The sequence below is a fragment of the Haliotis asinina genome, chromosome 1 (assembly GCF_037392515.1).
Source record: "Haliotis asinina isolate JCU_RB_2024 chromosome 1, JCU_Hal_asi_v2, whole genome shotgun sequence".
NCBI classification, from domain to species: domain Eukaryota; kingdom Metazoa; phylum Mollusca; class Gastropoda; order Lepetellida; family Haliotidae; genus Haliotis; species Haliotis asinina.
Genome location: NC_090280.1, coordinates 51774616 through 51798463, shown reverse-complemented (window position 1 = coordinate 51798463; position 23848 = coordinate 51774616). Strand labels below are relative to the sequence as shown.

The 23848-nt window shown below is 42.7% G+C and overlaps 1 protein-coding gene across 2 annotated transcripts; it reads left to right on the top strand.

The window, feature by feature from the left end:
* The first annotated feature begins 5626 nt into the window (after window positions 1-5626).
* On the top strand, window positions 5627-16851 carry LOC137280183 (uncharacterized). 2 transcript variants are annotated; one of them, XM_067811866.1, is made up of 5 exons: window positions 5627-5647; window positions 10286-10370; window positions 10853-10942; window positions 11808-12014; window positions 16535-16851. In XM_067811866.1, exons 2-5 carry the CDS (start codon window positions 10322-10324, stop codon window positions 16741-16743), a joined length of 555 nt encoding a protein of 184 aa, XP_067667967.1. In that variant the 5' UTR covers window positions 5627-5647; window positions 10286-10321; the 3' UTR covers window positions 16744-16851. The 2 variants fall into 2 exon arrangements, with proteins under 2 accessions (XP_067667967.1, XP_067667968.1); XM_067811867.1 differs by having other exon boundaries at window positions 5629-5647; window positions 10308-10370.
* Window positions 16852-23848: the final 6997 nt, after the last annotated feature.

The following is a 23848-nucleotide window of genomic DNA, read 5'->3' as shown; positions in this document are numbered from 1 at the left end:
TGGCACCGAAACACAGACACACCATTTCTAGGTTGGAACTTTGTGTAGCTGTCTTTTCAGTTCAGCTGGCAGATCTTGTGTGTGAAAACTAAGACATCTCACACAGTTTATCACACTGACAGCTACATTCGAAATGTTACAAAGAGACTCACTGTGTATATCTCCAACAGTATTTCAAGAATACTTCGTTTTCCATATATCGACCAGTGGAGATTTGTGAGAACTGACATCAATCCAACCTATGAAGGTACTAGATCAATCCCTCAGATGCCACATAGCACTTGGATCCAAGGACCTCAAGAAATCAGGACTGAAATTATTGAAGATGAAACTGAGTCTGGAGAGGTACAGCATTCCGCCATAAGTATTCGGAAAATCAACATGGCGGTCATTACGTGCCGTTTCGCCTCATTGACTTTTTGTATTAATAAATTAAATTAGGTAAGTATAAACAAACGTATCTTACCTCAGTACTTGGTAATATGCCCTTAAGAGGTAATTACTTGCAAAAGTCCCCTTGGGATGGTGTTGTAGAACGATTTGTTGTACTGGACATACCTGCCCATGCACAACGGATGGAATGTTCCAAGTCAGCAACAATGCTTATAATTTGAATATTTTTCTGAATTTCCTTTTCAAGTTTCCACCACAAATTTTGAATAATGTTTAAGTCAGGAGACTGGGCAGGCCAGTTTAGACTGTTTAAATCGTTGATACGGCGAAATTCCTGCACTGCACGAGCCCGATGTACAGGTGCATTATCATCTTGAAAAATATAGTCCTTATTTGGATAATGACGAACAATAACTGGGCAGATGTTGTCATTTAATATATCAATGTACTTCAGTGCATTAATATTGCCGTCTACAACAGTCATTGTCCCCACGCCTTTGTAGGTAATACATCCCCAAATCATGATACCTAGCCATTCTTCGCCGACTTTTCTCCAAACTCTCACACGACTGTCAGAGCAACCTATAACTTTGCATTCATCGCTGAAGATGACACGACTACAGTAATCACCAACATTTTTCTGCACCACGCCACATGAGTTCTACGATTCACCTCACGAATTCTTGTGACTTCTCTCACCGAGCGTTTATGAAATCCTCCCGAATGTAGTTTTCTGTCAATAGTTCGCTTGGAGAAACTTCTGTCCCTGCAATCATTGAAAATATTGGTAATTTCGTTCAAGGAGCTCCTACGATTCCTGTTTACACATGACGAAAGTCGTCGTTCATCTCGACCCTTGAACAAAACTGGCCTTCCACTTCTTTGGCGATTTTCTGTATTTCCTCGCGTCAAATATCTGTCTAAAAACTGCAAACGGTACTTGAAGGCACTGCAACGATCCTGACAATTTCAGATCTTTTTGTCACTGCTTCAAATAATGTGACGATATTTTCTTTTACAAACGATGTCAATTCCTTCGACTTTCCGACCCATGTTGTTTACGATCGCGATTTCATGAAGCAGACGACAAGTGACGTCACAACTTTGTCCACGTGAGGCTCACGTGACGTAGCAACCACTGTTAAAATTACATGGCGTAAGACGACGTAGTTTATGCAGTGCCTCGAAAATACGGCTCGACTTAACACCATGTTTACATTACGTCACAGGATTTTCCGAATACGTATGGCGGAATGCTGTATCTCTTGCTGACTTTGAACAGTTATCAGAGATTAGAGTCCAGGCAATTTGTATTAGTGCACAAAGCAGACTTCTAGGTGTGAAGAGGTTTGAACGTTGTTGAAATGGAGAATTTTTGTAAATGGCATTGTTCAGCTGTTGGCATGGTATTTTGTCACGTGCAGAATGAGCAAGAATCCTAGAAAGGACATTAGTGTTTCAGTTTACAGTGAAGCTGACAAATTCATTATTAAGCAAACACAGCACAAAGGAAAAAGAATGTCTTAGTACAGGACATAAACTTCCAAACACAAGTGCTTTGGTATCGTTGGACCCTTTCCATGATGAATTCCTTGCTAAAAGTAGGTGGAAGGCTTCACCAAACCAACCTCAACATCTCCGTAAAGCCAGACTTGACGTCGAAATAATGAAAACCATGAGTTCGGTCTCCACTACTTGACGAAAAGAGTCTACCTCAACGAACGCAAACGACTGCTGAGAATCAAAATTTGAAAAAAGTGCATGCTAAGAGGTTTTCCCACTGTTTTTTTTCAAGTTTTTATTGGTCTGAAAGTTTAACTATCCAACGTATTGGCGGGGTTGCTAATACTTATTAGCTAGACATAGTTCACAAGCGAGACGTACTTCACACACCAACACTTGATCCTATTAGACATTTGACTTCACATATGAAAAACTCAAAACCCTGTGAGAGATTTGACTTTCCTTCTGAGCATAGCGAAACTCAAGCCTATTACAGATTTCATATCGCAGCTGAACAGAGCAGCAATGCCAACCTTTTAAGAACTGAAAAAGCTTGCCCAAGAACGTTTTGTGATCAGTTACTCCCGTTTGAGAAAAGTCCAGCTGTTGAGGCTGCTCGCCATTCCTCCTCGCGAAGAACCACCTGCCATGGTGAAACAACTCAAGGTCCTAGCGAAGGAGCGCGGGCTTAGAGGTTATTTGCTTGTGAAGAAAGTCAAGCTACTCAAACTGCTGGAGGAACACAAACCACTGGAATTCGTGCTGACCAGGAACCCCGTAGGTAAGTATCTGAGAGGATGGAGGATGGTCGTCGACAAAAACATCAAAGTCGACGACCTCAATCCCCTGATCGCAGCCAAAGTCAGCAAGGAATTGAATAATATAGGAAGCCTCAAATTTCAACTCATAGTGAAAATGTCGCTGCACAAACAGCAGACGGATGGCACCACTGAGCACATAGAGGCTTACTTCAAAGGCAAACAAGAAGTCATGACACAAACCGAGTCCGTCCTCAATGCAGCCATTGACACTTCGTTTGCAAAAATATGAGATATCCTGGAATGCTACATGCACATGGGCTCCGGTTGGGCAGTGGACACAATCGACACGGTCAACCTGAACGTAGCCAAGTATGAAGTATGAACCTTTCAAAGGCGGGTCGTACCTGGGCCTTACTACAACATCAAGCACGCCATAATCAATGTCAAAATCAAAGGTGACAATTGCATGAGGGTGGCATGCAGGGAACGATGGACTCAACTGGGATGGCATAGACGAAAGGTCATGACACTGGAAGGCCGACCAAACACTTCCTCTACCTCGACGCCAACAACCTATACGGCCATATCCAGCAGCATTGTACTACTCGCACAACATCTATCCCCTGGCTCCCAAATAACTGATGGTGAACCCAGACTGCAAGTCCGACTACCAACGAAACATGATGGGAAACAATAAGCAGACCAACGTTGAAAAACTCGAGGCAAACTTGAGCAATAAAACGAAATACAACGTTCACTATAGCAATCACTGTACCTGTTGCTGGGCATATATCAAGTCCTTGGATGGAGCCATACACATGGATGAACACGGACTTGTGAAAGCTGGCCATCAGCGGTTTTGAAAAAAACTGTACAAACTCATGAAAACTCTCTGTTGGCAAGACCATGGAGAATTTGAGAAAACTCATCAACGGCAAGAAAAATTCCGGAAACTCATCACCAGCCTGGCTTTCAACCAGAGCAAGATATTTTACGACGACTTGGCAGGGTTGCACATGAACAAAACCAATTCAATTGGCCCGTTTACGTGGGGATGAGTGTCCTCCACCTGTCCAAAGACCTCATGTATACCTCATTTCCTGCAACGCAACATCATTGACTTACTGCCTTGACCTGCAAATTCACCGGATCTCTCCCCGATAGAGCGTGTTTAGGACGAGTCTTCCTCATCCACCAGATAACGTCCTTGACCTTGCGACAGAACTTGAGAGAATCTGGCATGATATCCCACAAGCCTTCCTTGCCCGTTTCATAGGTTCGTCGTCAATGCTCTGCTGTTCTCACTGCCGATGGTGGACCCCTGTCCCGTTTGCTTGCTCGTGACGTCATTGTGATTGACTTGTTATGGTCTCATGATCCCTCCACTAAGATTTGAAAGTACCTGTGACATTGTTAGCGTACTTATCAATTGGAATAATATTTTGACAATGCACAGTTTCTTTATGTGGCACTAGTCTTCAATAACTCATGTTTGTCTTAAGACTGTGTGCAGCTTCCCATAAACGCAGTTTCCAAATAAAGTATGTCCAGACATCAAAATAGTGCATTTATTGTTGCTGTCTTGCAGTGTTTTAGTATTGTAACACGGCACGACGGAGGGCAGTGGTGTTTAAACGGGAAAGTGAAAGCAATTAGCTCCTTCAAAGCTGGATCTCACCGATCTTCAATAACTCCTGTTTATAAGAGGCGTCTAATGGGATCGAGTGGTCAGGCTCTCTGGCTTTTTGTTTGACACATGGCATAATGTTAACAATGCAGGGTTTCCTTTTCTTGCGAATATATATGACACACTTTCTCGGAAACTGATGATCAGTTTGATTGAACTGCGGATTAGGTCACAGGTGTACAGGTGTTCAAGTTACTCCATCTTTATCCTTCCTATATTTACACATGCAAGTAAACATCGAGCTGGTCTCATGCAGGTTCCCTGATCAGCATATCTATCACATCACCGAATGCATAGCGTTTTAGATATACAAAGTCAACTCCACTGAATAACCTCTTTCCATTATCCACCAAGACAGAATTCCTGGGTGTGGAAGTTAAAATGCTTCTCCAAACGAAATGCATGAGACACAGCAACTGATATTCTGGTATTGGCACATCCCGGCCTGGGGGTATCCAATTCACGGAATTCACTCACCTATCCAATTCACCGAATTCACTCAACCAATTTGTATAATTAAGCAAGTGACGTCATTCACTCAAGATAATCGTAATTCACATACGACTTTACGACCGTCTTAGCGCTACGATGAGGAGCAGGACCATACTTTTTGACATGGCTCGAAACAGACCAGACAACCAACTGATGTAACAGACAACCACCAAATGGACCAAACAACCAGAAAGCTTCGCATATGAAGGCTCATTTGGTGAACACATTATTGCCCTGGAACCGCAAAGATTCTGGTACATGCCTTCTCATTTCAGTTTGTCTGTCGTGTATACAGTGATTCATACTTATTTTTGAATAACATATGAATGATACTCCAGAAATGCTGACGGTGGAGGTAGCCTTGAGATTAAAGTTTTCGATAGCCACGCCGAAGACACGATTTCGATTCCTTTACATTGGTACATTATGGAAAGTCCATCTCTGGTGTCCCCTGCCGTGATATTAACCATATACGTCATGCAATAAGGAGTATAATTTACACCGCCTGTCGCCTCCACTTTCAGTCTCTGTTCCGGAACAATAGGAATACACAATGGTTTCCTAACGCTATAAATGACAACGTGTCCTTTGATTAAGCTTGGTTGTCACTCAACATACTTGACAGTAATTTCTTATGGATAAGGTTGTGAAATCGCAAACTGTTACATTAACACATCAATTTAAATCATGTTACTCAAACCTAATAATGCTACGTATTCCATGCATAACATTTGCAACTATCTGCAGAAACCTCCTATATAACTTACAGAGAAACAGCTGTGGGTCATCCTTCATCGAGCAGATTCTCAAGGTAAGTTAGCTTTTTCCCGCAGGTCCTGTGCTTTTAGAAATGGATACTACCACCACAATTATTGAGATGATGAGGTATTCTTACTTTTAAACTGTGGTTTACGAAGATCCAAAGTCCGAAAGTAAGGTAAAGATGAAGCATACAACTTCATGGATTGCAACTTTGTGTTTGTTACGTTCAGCGAAGTTTGGGTGTAGATTTCTTACGTCATCAGACCGTTGCTCCGGACTTCAGAGTTTTTGTGATTCTCCAACTTCTTAAGTGCCCATGAAACGAAAGTAAGGTAGTTTGGTCTAACGTTGTGTTTACCAATTCCTGAGTTTATACCATGATATAATAGCATGATAGGGGAGGAAACCACTGTATGTTCCATGCTTCTGTTGTCTGTTTACCTTCTCTCCATCCTGTCACTGTGGTTAAAACATAGATCACCACAACCTACAGTTTTACTTCAAGGGGCCAACATTTCATGCTAAATACAATGTTCCATACTTCTGATTGTGCTTATCGTGTCTCTATTGTGTCACTTTGGTTAATCTGAAATCATCTCTGCGATCTACAGTTTGGCTTTCCGAAGGCAATATCTTATTGTAAGTACAGTGTTCCATATTTCTGATTGTGTGTTTACCTTGTCTCCATTCTGTCACTTTGGTTAGTAAAACTTATCACTACAATCTGCAGTTTGACTTCACGGGGCCAATATCTTATTTTAAGTACAGTTTTCCATATTCCTGATTGTGCTTACCTTGTCTCCATTCTGTCACTTTGGCTAATCTAAAACATCACTACAATCTGCGGTTGACTTCACAGGTGCAGAATCGAAACATGTTTTCTGCATCAACAAATATCATATTGTAAGTACAGTGTTCCATACTTGTGTCGTGTGTTTACCTTGTCTCCATTCTGTCACTTTGTAGTGATGTTTTAGATTAACCAATCTACAGTTTGACTTCACAGGGGCAATATCTTATTGTAAGTACAGTGTTCCATACTTCTGATTGTGTTACCTTATCTCCTGTCACTTTGGTTAATCCTAAAGCACAACTGATGTTAAACGGACCCACGTAAACACACACAGGTATCGACTCAGCCGCAAAGTTATAACCAAATAAAGGATACCCAGTGGTCTTTATTTCGAAACTACCGTACCTATCATATCAGAGTACTTTCAGTAGCAACCAATTCCTTTCACTGGTTTTAAGCCTCGAACTTCAAATAACGAGTACCCGTGAAGACCTGGGTTACCACTGAACCTGGGTTACCACTGGACCTGAGTTACCACTGGTCTTCTGTAACCCGTCCTTGTCGTGAGACTAAGTGCAACTTGCCATAAACGCAGTTTCGAAATAGAGTATGTCCAGACATCAAAATAGTACATTTATTGTTGCTGTCTTGCAGTGTTTTATTGTAAACATGACACGATGGAGGGTAGTGGAGTCAAATGAGATCGGATTGCATTCCGCAATGATCACCTTCAAAGCTGTTCCAGTTTGCATTGATCGATGCTCATGCTGTTGATCACTGGATTGTCTGGTCCAAACACGATTATTTACTCCATATAACTGAAATATTTCTGACAACGGCGTTAAACAACGACCCGACAGCAGCAGAAAATTGGTGAATTTGTGCATAACAATTCATTTCTATTTTAGAAGAGTTCTTTAATGATTATGGAGTAGTGTGATATCTGACCAGGTCCTCTATAAGGCTTATTTTTCAATTAGACTTCCTCAAGGATAAACAAACTAGTTCATTCTTGAAAATACGCAAAAAAGTTTTTGTTGTTTTCCGTGAGGGATTGAAACGCCAAAAGTCCCGCACATTCCCTTTATATTCCCTCTGGTCTCAAGGCTCTAATTGACTAAAGTATCCATGAGATATTGTAACCGTTCGGTACCATGCAGACCTACAATTACTCGCCTTAGGGCTGAGTTAAAAACCGAGTCAATTGACATCCACCCTGATGCGACTGAACAACTATTTCTCAGTCATCCTCCCCATGATGATGATGAAAGAGGGATCGAATATTTAATAAGGGTATAACACAGTGTCGTGAAGGACAATTCCTCTCTGACGAGCCGTCTCTGCGATCCGCCCGCCTTTCAAGTAGTACAAGTTGGGTTCACTATCATCGATGCTGATTCGGTTGACGCGGTACAATTTCATGGACCATATCAGATTGGTGGCACCTTTTCTGCTGCCTCCCATCGTATTCACCCGTATGGTACAGGTACCTCACACTGACTCTGTCCGGTTATTGATGGCATCCACCACTTGCGGCAACTATGCGACCCATTCTGTATACTTGTATCAGCTTTAGGGATGGGTTAAATCCTGCATGTTCCGGTGTGAGAACTGGCGTCCGGCTAAGGTGAGATTGAATCTCTCGATGATTCCTTGGGTTCTGTGGGCTCCGGTCATGCCACGTCTCACCTGGAGTTGGTGCTTTACCAGCAGCTGTGACATAAACTCACGACCGGGGTGGATTTACATGACAGCAGGCCAGGTCAAACAACTGTGTCTGTAGATGCAATGTAAGGCTTAAGCAACTTCATTTGAATCTTTGGTTGTCAACGGTTCAACATCCGTGTTGTGGCTGGCGACGTCTACGACGGTCAGGGCATGTTTATAGGTTTTATATCTGGCCCTGTCGTGCGGTAGAAACAGTAGGTCGGCTTGATGGACGTGATTCCGCATTGAAAATTCGAATTTTCTTCTCTGGATGATCTGAGTCGATGGCAGTTAAACTTGCCAGACAGCTTGTTTCTCTTCGGAAACTCGAGTGGTTTGGGCGACTTTCGGGATGGCAGCCACATCTTTCCAGTATCCGTGTTGAATACATGTGTAATAGGTTTTTCATCATATATGCATGTTGGAATTTTTTACTTTAATATTACAGTGTCAATACTTACAGTGTATGGTGCGTACGTCGAGTTCCAAGAGAGATGGGGGAGGAGAAATAACATTCAGGGTATAGGTACTGTTTCAAGCAAGTTTCTACTGAATATCTCGAACATGTGAACGAGTATGCTGGTAACCATCTGGGGTGATGGCTTAGTCAGTCAAGGTGCCACGTATTCGTAGGGGTAGATGCCCTTCCTCGGCGTCGGTGTACCATTGACATTAACCAGGCTGTCTAGAGAGGACAGCAAGAACTGAACGCTGTCTATGAATTTCAGACCGCCCAACAAGAAGGAGATGTATTTTTCCATGGTATTAGGTTACCGTCGACATTCGCGATGATCTACATGGTCCGTTGAAAATCGCAACTGCAAAGATTGTGAAGCAGGATTGGATTTTGATTGTTTGGGGATTGATTTTGAACTTTATGTTGCACGCGATTGAAGGAAGACCAGCTTTTGAGATTACTCGGTATTCAAGATGTCAAGCCTCCCACAGTGAAAGTGCTCAAAGTCCAAGCAAAGGATCATTGGCTGAGAGGTTATTCCAGTATGAGGAAAGCTGAGATGCTTCAACTGCTGGAGGAACATAAACCCGTTAAACTACAATTCGTGCCAACAAAGCGCATGGTCAGTAAGCATTTGAGAGGCTGGCAGATTACAAACTCATTGGCAAACTCATGGATATCAACGACATCAAACCAGCATTCAAACAGCCCCCTGAGGCCACAACCCACAGAGGGAGAATTAATGTCGCTGTATTTTGCTGGTGGACTGTTGTTCTCCCATGTGATTGTGGTCGACGTCACTCTCCCAGAGAGTGTTTTGGTGCCAAAGTAATTCAGTGGAGAACGGTAGGCTTTGAACCTCAGTAACAGAGCTGTGCAACTCTGAAACCTTGAGGGCGGTGAGCTAGCCTGGTGGTGGACTCTGGAGACCCGGGTTCGATTCCCCACATGGGTACAATGTGGGAAGCCCATTTTCTGGTGTCCCCCATCGTGATATTGCCGGAATATTTCTAAAAGCGGCGTAAAACTAAACTCACTCACTCACTGAAATCTTGATCGTACCCAACAGTCATTAAAGTAAGCCAGAGGGGACCTGAAGACTGAGTGTTTAAAATAAGCCGAAAAATTGCATCTGGGGTCTGTCGATACCATCGCAAAAGGAGTTTGAAAATAGTTTTATGACGTCTGAGCTCCGTCAATATCATCGAAAAGGGATTCGTGAACAATTTTCATGACTTTGAAAATGTGGTCGATTGCTTTGAAAATGTTTGTTGCCTATTTATCTCAAATAAAGGTCTGATAAAATACAAACACGATGCACTTAGGTAGTCTCAAAATGATTTGGTTCATCACTGAAGAAGCCTTATTTTTTACAAAAAGAACATTAAGTCTCATACAGGGAACTGTCAATTATCATAATACTCATGGAAATACATTTTGTGTGATGGTTGAGTAGCGGTGGTTAGTGGCTGGAGAAGCAGGAGAGAACAATACCTAACGTACTTGTGTCGAGGTAACCAGCACCAAAGGCATCGTTGTATTCAACGCTGATGTAATTTTGTCTTACATTATACACAGTTGCTGGGTTCCATCCCGCGCAACACCATCACATTTCCTTGTCCCAAACTCAAGCTTTTTTTCTGGTCAGTTCAGTTTTTAAACTCAAAATCATGATTACATCCTTCCATATGTGAATTATATGTGTACCAAATTCTAATGTGTTTCTGTAGGTATTGGTTGAACCTATTCCAGAACCAGAGGGGACAATGCTGAGACTCGTCCTTCTTTTATCATGTGCTGTGACTGGGTTTTTAGGTAGGTTAAGAAACATCTGAAACACTTCCTTCCACTTTACGAAGAGCATTCTGATGTAAATATTCTTAATATTTCTCACCTAGCCTCTCCTCATTTCTGCGACTCCAATTCCTGTTCCATTTATGTCTCTTCCTACTTCTCTCCCTGTCTCTCAACATTAGTCTATCATTCTCATTACAAGCCCCGTGCTGTTTTGCTTCCTGTTTCTCTGTAGCCTCTACCCTTTCCTAACGCTCCTTCCTGCCTGTACTTCACGACTCCTTCCCGTCTGTACATCATGTCTCCGCTTCCTGTCTCCCTCTGTCCCCTAGATCCTTTCCTGTCTCTACTTCCGGTAACTCCTTCCTGTCTGTATTTCATGTCTCTCTCTCCTCAATTCGTCTTCTTGACTGTCAAAGGCTGCTCAGATACCAATGATTAAAAAAAATACAGAAAACCGTCACTGATTGTTTTTAATCTGAATCACCGATTCTATTCTGCAGGTGCCTGTCCTGATGGATATAAACCGATGTCTGCCTCCATCTGCTACAAAATCATATATACCCCCACCAGTGCCTCATATGACATAGTTTGTACGTTTAACAGGGTAGCATACCCTTTTTTGATCGTGAGTGAGGGAGTCAGTGAGGGAGTGAACATGGTTTTACGTCGCTTTCACCAATATTCCGGCAATATCACGGCGAGAGACACATTATACCTGGATCGTTGTCGTGACGACCGAACACTTTAACCACCAAGCTGTACTATATTGTTCATGATATACTGCTAAAATAATTATATATCTAAAAAAGTATCAATACTTTAATCCTCGCAATGACACGAGGGATGTGATTCTGGGTGGTAAGCTAAGTGGTTAAAGCGGTTGCCTTGTCCGAGATACCCTGATTAACCCCGATAAATTGCACTACTATAAAAAGGTTTACAATTTCATTTACCACACCGTAAAACTCTGAGGAAATTTCTTTTCAATGACACATAGTTGTAACAACTATTCTTATACCCAGGGAGAATAAAAGGCAGTAGATTATTCCTGCTATACCCAAAGGTGATACAGATCTTAGGTGTTTGGCACTTTGGTGAAAATCCAGATCATAGGTATACTGCTGGCAGGTACTGTTCCATAACTGAATGGAACCGGGATTCAAACTTAGGTTTCTGGTGTACTCAAGGGACGTAATTCACAGCTAACTGTCACGCCTTTACCGGCTGGGGCCCACCGTGCTACATTCCACAGGGGTTTTAATCTTTCATTTACACGAGGTCGGTAAAGAAAGAAATAGTTTAGAATATTCTACCGTTACACTCATTACATAGATATATAGGTAGTTTATGCAATGAGATCGGTAGAATATTCTCCAATTTCGTCGTGGATTTCGTTCAATGTTTTTAACATTAATCTGTTGAGCTTGTTCTTGTTTCCTTGTGTGCATTTTGTAGACATTTGTCCGGAAGGATACACGGAGATTAAGAATCCTAAGATGTGTTTCCACGTCAGTGAATTGGAGGACGCAAGGAGCTACCAGTCAGCTGTGGATCAGTGTCGGAAGATGACACATGGGCGTCTTGTCGACCTGGACACGAAAGAGAAGTATGGCGTCGTCACTGGATACCTGGCTGCGCTGGGAGACAAAGCATGGGACGCAGGTAAGAGATTTACCCCCCTACCAAACTGGGGAATCAGCAACTTAAGGGGAGAGAGGCAGTCACTGAAAAGCAAGAAATGGTGGAGTGTATGCTATTGCTAGTTTGTTAACACCACTGTCGGCTACATTCCATCTAAGCTCCAATCACGTCATTTTGTTCATGTCTCCGTAAAACGTGCAGGTACAGTTTTAACTGTCCTCCAAGCTGTGAATGGGCACCCAGTCGGATTAAGGATGTGTTTTGGGGTATATTTGTGTTTGTTTGTTTGTTTGTTTGTTTGTTTGTTTGTTTTTAACCTTTTCGTGCCACTGTTTCATTGTGGATTCTAGATTCTAGATTTTGTGCATTACGAATTTGGTCATCGTCATCATCATTTCAAGACAGCCGTCCAACATTACCCCAACATATTTTGTGTTCCTCATCAAACAGACGAAACAAATGTATTTTCTTTTTCAACAATGTCATGACGAGGATCCAGGTTCGATTTTCCACATGAGCACGACGTCTTATGTCGCGTTGGATAATATTCCAACAGTATCACGGTGAGGAATGGCGTTCATTGTACCCAAGTGCGGAATAGAAGCAGGCAATCCACAAGGCTACCCTATCAGCCCTGTTGCATCACAAGGATATGTCCTTACATGTGTGACGATGCTGTTAACACTGAAGGCAGCTTGGCAAATAAAGTATGTCCAGGCATCAAAATAGTGTATTTATTGTTTCTCAATGTAAACATGACACGGTGGACGGTAGTGGAGGTCAGATGAGGTCGGAATGCATTCCATAATAATCTCCATCAAAGCTGGATCTCGTTGATCTCCAACAAACCGTGCTTGTAAGAGGCGACTAACGAGATCGGGTAGCCAGGCTCGCTGATTTGGTTGAGAGATGGTAGATCGATGCTCAATGGATCATCTGGACCAGACTTGATTATTTTCAGATCGCCATCACACAGCTGATGTACTGAGAGGGGTATGAAACAACAAACAATAGAACTAGCTGGGACGGGTCCAAAATTTCTACCCGGGTGCCCTTCCCCATATTACCCGACCCAAATACCCGCTATGTTAATTTCGGACATCAAACTTGCAAGAAATGTCAATTTTTTCATCAGCTCATTCGAGTTTCTCGATAACTATGTATTACATGTATATTCAAAAGGAGTATATTCAGAAGGAGTGACTGAAAATAATGTCAAAATGTTCGTAGACGATACAACCTTTTAATCATGAAAGAATAACATATTGCACTGCGTAAATCTATTGGTCATAACGGGTTCGGATACCCGTATCCAACTCATTTCCCGCCCGTCTCGGTACCCGGGTAACCTGTCCCACTCCTGTAGGAAACCCAGTCAGACTGGAAGGAAACAACTGAGGACCACATTTCTGTGAAGGGTGTCCTTCTGGAGCCTCACAACTAAAACACAGGCCACTGCTTCCATTAACCTTTACCCCTTTGAGGCCCAGAGTCACCTTCATAGTGTTGCCGTAAGTTCACATTTCATATGATTTACACGTATTCCTCATATCTGAGGTAATTTGTAAATCTTTACAGTAATTTTTCCCTGCGCTCACCCAGTTTACATTAACCCATAACGCTTACCCGGATATATGGTTTCATCATAAGGCAAGTACTGCTATAAGGTCCAAACCCCTAGACACTTCCAATCATGTGGCACCAGTCGCAATAAGTAGTCGGAGGAGGGAGGTAAATCCACGCGAAGCTTTCATTTGAAATGTTGATGATTCTGATTCTGATAACGTGTCCTTCAGTGAGGAAAGTGAATCAGACAGTGACAGTTACATGACGAAACAGAAACAGAATCTGATTCAGACAGTGTTTCTGATGGACAGGATGCCCAATGATCAGACAATGTCTCTGAATCTGACGGAACTGGTTGTTTGGATGAAGGCTGGTTCTACAGAGCTAAAGCTGAACAGCAAAAGGTTCAACATGCAGAAGTAGAAATGTTTCAGTTTATTTGAACCAGGACATCATCAAGCGGATTGTCACGTTCAAAAATATTTATGGAAGGACGTTCATGTTTCAGATAGGTAGCCAGAGACAATGGAAGGACACAAATGAAGAGGAAATGTGGGATCTAAATGGGATACTCATAACAAGTGGTTTGAGTAGGATGTAGGAGTAGCAGTAGGATGATTTGGAGCAAGCAGTATGGTACCCCTATCATCAAAGCGACGATATCGTGCAATAGGTTTGAACAGATGGTGGCTGCCCTACGTTTCGATAACAGAGAAACGAGGAGTTCGGCGTGAAAAGGACAAGCTGTGAGGGAAGTGTGGGATATATTTGGACAAACTGTCGAAGCATTACAGTCCAGGTGAAAATATCACAGTTCCTCGTCCAGTATATACCAATGAAACCACATACATATGGCATCAAGCTGTTCTGGATTGTCGATTCAGCAAATTATTATCCCTTAAAATGCCGACCCTACCTGGCCTAGGAAAGGAAGGCCGTACTGCCCAGGTTGGTCTAGGCCGTCAGGTAACTCTAGATCTGTGGAGACCATTCTTTGGATCTAACAGGAACATAATAGCAGACATCGTGATCTTGGGTGGAACTGCTGTCAAAAGGTCTGACCCTTGTTGGAACAGTCAGACAACGCTTCCTCCCTCCTGAGTTTACAGCAAAGAAATCCATTCCACTCTATGAATCCATTTTTGGATTGCTTGGCAAGCTCACCATTGTTTCATACAGAGGCAGCAAGTCAAAGAGTGCGACTCTGTTGAGTACCATGCACCAGACTGATGACATTGAGGACTGACATAAGAAAAGCACAGAAATCGTCACGTACTACAACAGAACAAAAGGAGGCGTAGACACTATGGATGAGATGTTGTACGGATACACATGCAAGTGGAGGACAAGGCGGTGGCATGTTGTGTTCTTCCTGAACATGATAGACATTGCTGTCCTAGCAGCTTACATTTGCATTGGCAGTGCAGTTTCCTGCATGGAAGGTGTCTGCAAAACGCCGGAGACTATTGTTCCTCCAGACAATCTCAGACTAATGCTCCCACAAATGGAGAGATGGTCACAGACATCAATTCCCAAACAGCTTCAGATGGATGCCGCCAGCTACTTGAAAGCAGGCACTAGTTCTTCTGCTGGTCCTTCCATCCCTAGAATGAGACGAAGCTGTTGCATCTGCAGTTCGAAGGACAGAAGAAGCGAGCAGATTTGTAGTCTGTGTAACAGAATGTGTGTAAGGAACACAGTTCTCAGATGACAGTGTGCAAGGGCTGTCAGTAGACAATTACTCGTGTGGTGAAGATAGCGATTGCAGACAACTGAGTCTATACTCCTACTATTTGATGAGACGATTTGCTGTTTGCAGAAACAAGAAACATTTCACTAAGCTATGTCAATCATTTCCATTTTTTTAAATATAACCATGAACAAATGAAATAGTTTTATTTTCAGACGTCAGTCAAGAAGTGAATAAATCGTTCCTGTTTTTGATGAGTAGCTGTGTTTATTCATTGACGTATGAAAGCTTTCAGGGGCAGCTTCTTGCAGATGTCACAGGTAGGAGGGGGGGGGGTGTTCTCCAAGTGATGTCCACCATCTCTTGTAGTGTCACGAGGTAGCACCGAAAGCAAACAAACGTAAAGTGTTAAAAATTGAGAACAGTTTCAGCTGAATTAGTGAAATTGTAGCATTAATAGAGTGGAATAATTTTATGAATATTCAACTTCTTTATTCATTGAATATTCACAGGTTATTCAACTTTTGTCCTACCATATATAAGAATGTCAATCTCTGATAGGCTCACGTGACCCTGGACAAATTACCGTGTACAACGCCCACTAGGTGAATACATCTTTCGAGGGTAAACAGATAATTTATACACTGCTCCCTGCAAAAAGCATGAGCCCACGGTAGTCACGTGATGTAAACATTTGGTAACATAAATTCGTTGCAGCGATACGATTCTTTCTGTGGTGTTGCAAAACATGTAACAATCCCAGAGGAATTGTAAGGCACAAAATATGCGTCTGTCCAGTGTAGACAAAACATCTAATTGTTGTAACATATAAACTAATTGATTTCTGGATTAAAATGTTTCTTTTCAGAGATATATGAGAACATTTTAGAGATTAGATAACAGTGTGGACATGTATTTTGTCTTGAAAATATTACAATCTACAGTTTGTAAAATATTTTGAAGAAAATAGATGAAATACTCACCTAAGAATGATAGATTTTGTCTTCAGGGCATCCACGGTAAATGAGTTTTGCATCAGGGAAGTACATACGGTAAACATATATGTAGTGTGCGGCAACGAAACCGCGAAAGACAGAGGGCCTCTAAGGCCCATGCGTTGGGTTGGTAGATAAATAGGTTATGGGAGAGGGTTACTACGACATTCTACCAATCATTTCTACCAAACATTGACGTTCTGTGATATATGTTTTAAATATCTGGGATTTTCATACGACTAACGGCCACACGTCCACTTGATTCTCAACTGCTATGTCATTTTTTTCAGGTTCAAAGAACTACCAAGTATGGATTGGTTTGAAACGAAGCTCGTCGTCTGAGTTTAAATGGAATACGGGATCCACAAATGTGCCCGTTTGGGGGAAAGACGAGCCGGACAACGGTCCAGGGGAAGACTGTGGTCAGCTGGACCGATTGGGCATCAGTGACATAGGCTGTCACTACCCGCGTCGATACGTCTGCGAGGTCCCCTTCTAACAGCGTTCACAACGTCTCAGCACACGTGTGTATCGACCATCACTCGAAAACCATACAATATTGAACAATGTGTAGCCGAAGCATTAAAACAGTAAATGCGCACATCGATCACTTCATTGTCTGGTTTGGTTTTAGTCCTCCGTTACTATCTAATCGTCAGAGAGAGAGAGAGAGAGAGAGAGACAGACAGACAGACAGAGAGAGAGAGAGACACAGAGAGAGAGCAAGCATGGCGCATGTACAGATATGCACAGGTGGGCAATAATCAAGCCAGTGTCAATCCACTGTCCAGGTAATGTGGAATCTCTAATTACAATCACATGATTGTGATGGCACCAGCAACAAACTGTTACCACTTGGAGGAGTGCAAAATGCACTTAATAATCAGAGGCGAGAATGGTTCAGTGATGAATCAACCAACGACACGTTTCGTCTTTCTTGGTTGCCACGAGTCATCGTATCCCAATTGCGTAGATTGATGCTCATGATGTTGATCACAGAATTGCCTGGTTCAGACTCGATTAGTGATACTTCCTTTACATCGCTGCAATCCAGTAACAGATCGTATTTGTATACGTATGGAAGTAAAATATGTACACGAGTCACGTGTGGTGTCTTGTTGCTAATTTTGGTCTAGTCAGTTTTACAAATACATCTACTGAAAATGTTACTTGTTATTGATTTTTCTGTCCTGAGAACCTGGTCGTTTACTATGACAGGACACTCCCTCGGCCATTTCTGTCCATGAAATGTCTGCTAGCGCTATTGTTTATTAAAGTACAGTCACATGACGGGAAGATATTGACTCGTGGACCTGTCAATCACAGCACAAAGGCGCAGTTCATCAGTCGTGTGTGGCGGGGGTCGTATCAAAACAAAATGTTGTTGTTGAAGCTGTATCGAGGAAAGGTCGGCTGAGTTTCATATTGCAGTGTTCAGCTCTGGAGTGAGGGATTGAGTTAGGTTTTACGCTGCACTCAGCAATATTCCAGCTATGTGGCGGTGGTCTGTAAATAATCGAGTCTGAACCAAACAATCCAGTGATCAACAGCATGAGCATCAATCTGCGCAATTGGGAACCGATAACATGTGTCAACCAAGTCAGCGAGCCTGACCACCCGATCCCGTTAGTCGCCTTTTGTGGCAAGCATGGGTTGCTGAAGGCATATTCTACTCCGGACTTTGACGGGTAGAAACACTGGAGGTTTACTTAATATTGTAATATCAATTCAGAGTTTGAAAAAGATATATATTTACACACAAACGTGTTTCAATACCCTCTTACTTTAAAAACAACCCACTTCTTTGAGCCATAAATCGGTTTCGAAAGTACATTTCAACTGATAATCGATTTCTCAGAGAATATCACCATAGCCCTGTGTATGCGGTCCCCGAGATTGCGCGTTTGTGGTAGGGTAAGAATATCTGTCAGTGTAAGCTGAGAGAGGTTGTAAATACCTGACATTTCTCGGGGCTTGATTACAGGTGGAACAATACATGCAGGACAGCGTCACCTTCACGTACAGATGTCTACATGTATACACAGTGCACTCAAATCACCTAGGTCGTGGAGTAGGTGGGCACAGATGGGGACCGTGCTATGTCGCGTGCATGAGTCAGTGGACTGACACCGATTTGAAATAAGAACACTTATACTTCAATCTTGTAACCATATATATATTCCCATGACAAGCTGGAAACCGCGTAGTAAGGATCTTAACGATGGGTGGTGGCAGCTTAAATCAGAACCCAATGCCGCCATATGGCTGGGATATTGCTGAGTGCGGCGTAAAAATAAACACACTCATTCTCTCAGAACCCAACGATTCCAAAACGGTAAGTACTAAGGGTGAGTGAGTGAATATTGTTTTACGCTGCTTTTAGCAATATTCCTGAACTATCACGGCGGGGGACACTAGAAATGGGCTTCATACATTGTTCCCATGTGGGAATTGAACCTGGGATTTCAGCGAGACCATATGTACTAAGAACTCGAATGGATAGATACGTGCAGTTGATGGGAGGTAGGGTTTAGGAAGCGACTGGTGCTACAGCTTTTGTGAAATTACAATTCAAGTACATTACGATATGGCTGTAATTGCGGTTTGTTCCGATTTCTTAACACATCAGTAAAACGTCTTAGGTCACTGGGCTACCCCACCGCCCCCGGACCAACTCTGGGGCACGCTATATTGTTTCTGGGTCAAGTGTCGTTCTTCGCAGGTCCTGTATGAGCAATTAAAAAAAATGTATTTTGAGTCTTAGGTCTTTGTGGCGTGAATAGAAAAATGGTGTTTAGGGTGGGCGCGGGTTTCGTTTTACACCGCTTTTAGCAATGTTCCAGTAATATCAAGACGGAGGACATCAGCTATGGGTTTCATACATTGTACTCATGTGGGGAATCAAACAGGGTCTTCGACGTGATGATCGAACTCTTTAAACACTGGGCTACCCCACCGCCCCCGGAGCAACTCTGGAGCACGCTATATTGTTTCTGGGTGAAGTGTCGTTCTTCGGAGGTCCTGTCCTGAGCAATAAAAAAAAATTATTTTGAGTTCGGGTTTTTGTGTTTTATCCTGTCTCACAATCCATGAACCACATTTTCAGTTCTGCAATTCTACCATTATAATAAAAAACGGCTTTACACTTGACTGTGGGGTAGGCCCTCAACACTATCTAAGTATAAAGCTATGCAACCCACATGGTTTGTAAACACAAAAACATTGGCTTGCTACGCGACTGAATTCTAACGACCTAAAAAAGCCATTAAGTCTACATTTTCTCACGCTCTGCATCTCCTATCTCAATGGGGTTCGGTCTAAAAGGAAGTGTATATACTCAGAGGCAAAACACCAGGGTACCGTTTCACAAAACTCTCGTGAACCTACGATCTCGTAACTTTTCTCGTAGCATCTGCACCTCCTATGTTACAGTATACCAGGGCCCCGTTTCACAAAACTCTCGTAAGCCTAAGATCTCGTAACTTTTCCGTCATACTGTAACATAGGAGGTGCAAATGCTACGAGGAAAGCCCTGGTGTCCTGTCAGTGTTGCTTGTCGGAGATGTAGCTGTAAGGTTGTGATCTTCGGGCGTTTGAAACGACCGATACTAAAGGCCTCCTCTTATCCTGATCTTTACGGAATGTGAGTGAGTTTAAAGTACTGAAATAAATAGAGAATCTCACCCACGTGTCTACTGATATCAAATGTATCAACGTGAGTTGATAAAGTAAGAAATATCCTATCTTTTTATTTCTACCTTTATCTACGAGTGTTGATATATTTTGTATCAGTAGACACGAGGGTGAGATTCTATCATCCAAAATCATGCTTCATTCGTTTCCAGTGAAAAATGTACATCTCTAAACATCAGATTTGCAGTGCTGCAAATCAACTTCATGACGTCATAGCATTGTGAGGGCATTGTGCAAAATCTTCTGTCAAAACGATATCTCCTAGGAGATATCATTTGATCTTACACAAGGGATATCACCTGTGGAACACAGTTTTGGATGATAAATGTCTTTCGCATTTGTATGTACAATTTATGTAGTTAATATAAGATAGTGTGAAGAGGAGGTCGAACCCCCCTGAACCTCCCATTTGGATCCGCCAATGTATTAACAGTATTGCTGAAACTATTAAGTCTCGCTGTCATTGTACAAACGAGTAGGAGGGGTCGTCTCAAAAGCACAACCAGGAGGGTATCCCAGTCAGTGTTTAGAGTCGGGAGGGGGATAGCTAGATATATCAGTTGAGATAAGAAATCCTTCCAGTGAGTTAATCTAGGAAAACAAACAGCATTTGATAACCATTTCCAAATTATATCCAGTCCTGTCGATCTTCGGACGGTGGCCATGCCACCTATATATGTTGAGACACTTAATACGAGGGCTGATTTAAGCTCTTCTATGGGTATCATATTGCTTTACATATATCAGCACAAACGTTATGAAAGAAAGAGCCGTATGATATTAATCAATAGATGAGACAGACTCCACATGTAAGTGACATAAATATCATAAAATGTCTTTGACATGCCCCCTTATGTCTGTAGGTAGCACATGCATTCCATGCCAGGTGAATCGACGATCCGTCGTCATACCTGGCTGAGCGACGTGTCTATAGTCTGATCTAAAGTGTCAGCAGCTATTAACCACCAGGCTACCCCTACCGCCTCTTTACTACGGGTTGTGACAGATGGGGACACTGATGTTATGCACTACGCAATATGGGCCCAGCACCACCTCCTTTGATTGGTTAACTGACGCAGAGTTCCACTCCGAGACAAGCACCTGTTCAAAGACGAACGCACGTGGTGTCTTTAAAGAGCAGTTTGCCACCAGTTTCCGAAAACGAACGGTACATACATAAAGCGAATCCCGGTGCGCCCAAGGGACGCAACTCGCGAAAATATATATAAGTTATTGGACTGTCAACAGTTTGCACTTCACGCGTTGACGAACTGTGGCAGCGACAGTGTGTTACATGACCCTCTGGTTACATGATCGTCTGGGCTTTCCCATGACCCCGTGTATCAGCTGGTGGAGCGACCCGTGCCGCTATGAGGCCTTGTAGGAGATCAAGGGAAACGTTGACACAAAATATCCACAAATATTCATGGTTACCCGGCAAGAGGATCCTTAATAACGTGACTTTCACATGCTGTTGCCCCCTGCCGACGACGGATCCACATTCAAAGGTAGCAATAAATCACTTTATTTTTATTGTCAATGATTACAGAATTAATTGGTTATGAGCTCTGACCAATTTCAAAAAGTGTGCATATTATCAGTAATAATGTTGAAATGAGTAGACTGTGTGGTAGTAGCAGTACTAGCAGTACTAGTAGAAGTAGTAGTAGTAGTAGTAGTAGTAGTAGTAGCAGTAGCAGCAGTAGTAGGAGGAGTAGTAGCAACTGTAGTAGTAGTAGTAGTAGTAGTAGTAGTAGTAGTAGTAGTTGCAGCAGCAGCAGCAGTAGTAGTGGTGGTAGTAGTAGTAGAAGTAGTAGTTGCAACAGCAGCAGCAGTAGTAGTAGTAGTAGCAGCAGTAGTAGTAGTTGTTGTTGGTATAGTGACAGTAGTAGTAGCAGCAGCAGCAGCAGCAGCAGCAGCAGTAGTAGTTGTAGTAGTAGTGGTAGTAGTAGCAGCAGCAGTAGTAGTAGTAGTGGTTGTTGTTGTTGGTATAGTGACAGTAGTTGTAGCAGCAACAGCAGCAGCAGCAGCAGCAGTAGTAGTAGTAGTAGTAGTAGTAGTAGTAGTAGTTGTAGAAGAAACTATAAAATGGCCTGGTTCCCTCCACTCGGTTACTTGTGGACGTTGCTCGTTATATCACTCCCTGGTTTGTCAGTCCATTGTCAGATTGCCGGCACATAGGTGAAATATTGCTGACTGTCTTTTTAAATAAGGAGGACATGAAAACTGACATCCTAGTGTTTGTGACATCGTCTATCTCCCTCACAGGCCCAGCGGTACGGTTTTGTAGCCTTGTGGGGGTTAAGACGTCGAAGACCCGGGTTCGATTCCGCACATGGCCACAATGTGTGGAGCCCACTTCTGGTGTTCCCCGCCGTGATACAGCGTGAATATTGCCAAGAGTGGCGCGTAACTAAACTCACACACGGCCCGAGCAGGTCCCTGGTCAGTCGATTATGACGATGCGATTCGGTGCTGTATCTAGTACATCCCACAAGGAAGGGCTCGTATCACTTTTGCATCCTGCTGATCTCCATGTCACACTGTGCGCGCTCACTTCCTACATGACTAACCTTCGCCCTTCAGGCAAACTCCCGACCGGACAGAGGTACTTGGGAAACGAAAGGAAGCATTCAGATATATGCCGAGTTGGGGCGGGTAACATGTTTTAGGGTCACAGTATTATGTATATTTTATACTCGCATAATGCGATGATTTCCTGTCGAAGCTTTATGGAAACGCACATAGTTTTGTATAAAAGCCTGCAGAGCAAGTACAATATTATTCCATGGCGTCAATAACAGGGGTGGTCACCTACTAGGGTCCAATGTTGCCTCTGGCAGAGAGCTAGAAGGTCATTAGTTAGTGCCACATTGATAAGGACACCGGTCACAAAACGCGTAATCTTCCCTGTATTTATGTGGGAATCAACGTTCAACACTTACAGTTATCGCAAGTGCTTGAGAAGAACGGGCACGTCTTGCTGTAACTTCTTCTCCCTGTAACTCAGCAGGGGTTCCTGGGGTTTCCGGGCGCTAAAGTCCTTTTTATAGCGCTGACCACTGTGCTACCACGTCTCAGTTCGAAACAATTCGGGTAGTTTGCTGACTCCCAGTCAATAAATCCTTAAGTTATCTTAAATCAATGTTGACCGACAGGCTCGGTAACAACAAGTAACATATTTTAGCGGGTCAACTGTAAACCAAAAATGGACTACATATGTTTGTTTGATTATTTATTGTTTTTCGCCACCCTCAGCAATATTCCAACTATATTCAGGCGGTCTGTAAATAACCGAGCCTGATCCATTGACCAACACTATGAGCATCAACCTACGCGTTTGGGATACAATTACGTGTCAGTCAAGTCAGCAAGCCTGACCACCTGATCCCGTTAGTCGCCTCGTTCGACAAGCATGGGATGCTAAAGACCGGTTCTAGCTGCATACGATGAGACTATTATATTACATACCCTGTCCTACCCAATGGTATAGACCATCACAAATATCTAGCGTGAAATGTAATAGTTTAAATAATTATTTCTGAAAAATAATAAATATCAAACTGAGGTCCTTAGACTGTCCGCGATATCTAGATTACCTCTTCAATTGATAGAATTACTTTACATCCATATGGGCTCATTGCAGCCTTGGGTCCAGTCTAGGCTACCAATTGTAGAGCAGGTAATACAGATTGAAGAAGTCTCAGATGGACGGCATGTTTACTCTTGAACCAGTGCATTGTAGGATAACGACGGTACAAGTCACAGTGATGTCGTGATACACCAATACTTGCCAGTGGCCCACAAATTGCAACAATTGGCATGATTAGGCTACGGAACAAAATATCTTCCCGAATTAGTGTGAATTCGCGGTTATGAAATTCTCATATTCAAACCGGTGATATTACCAA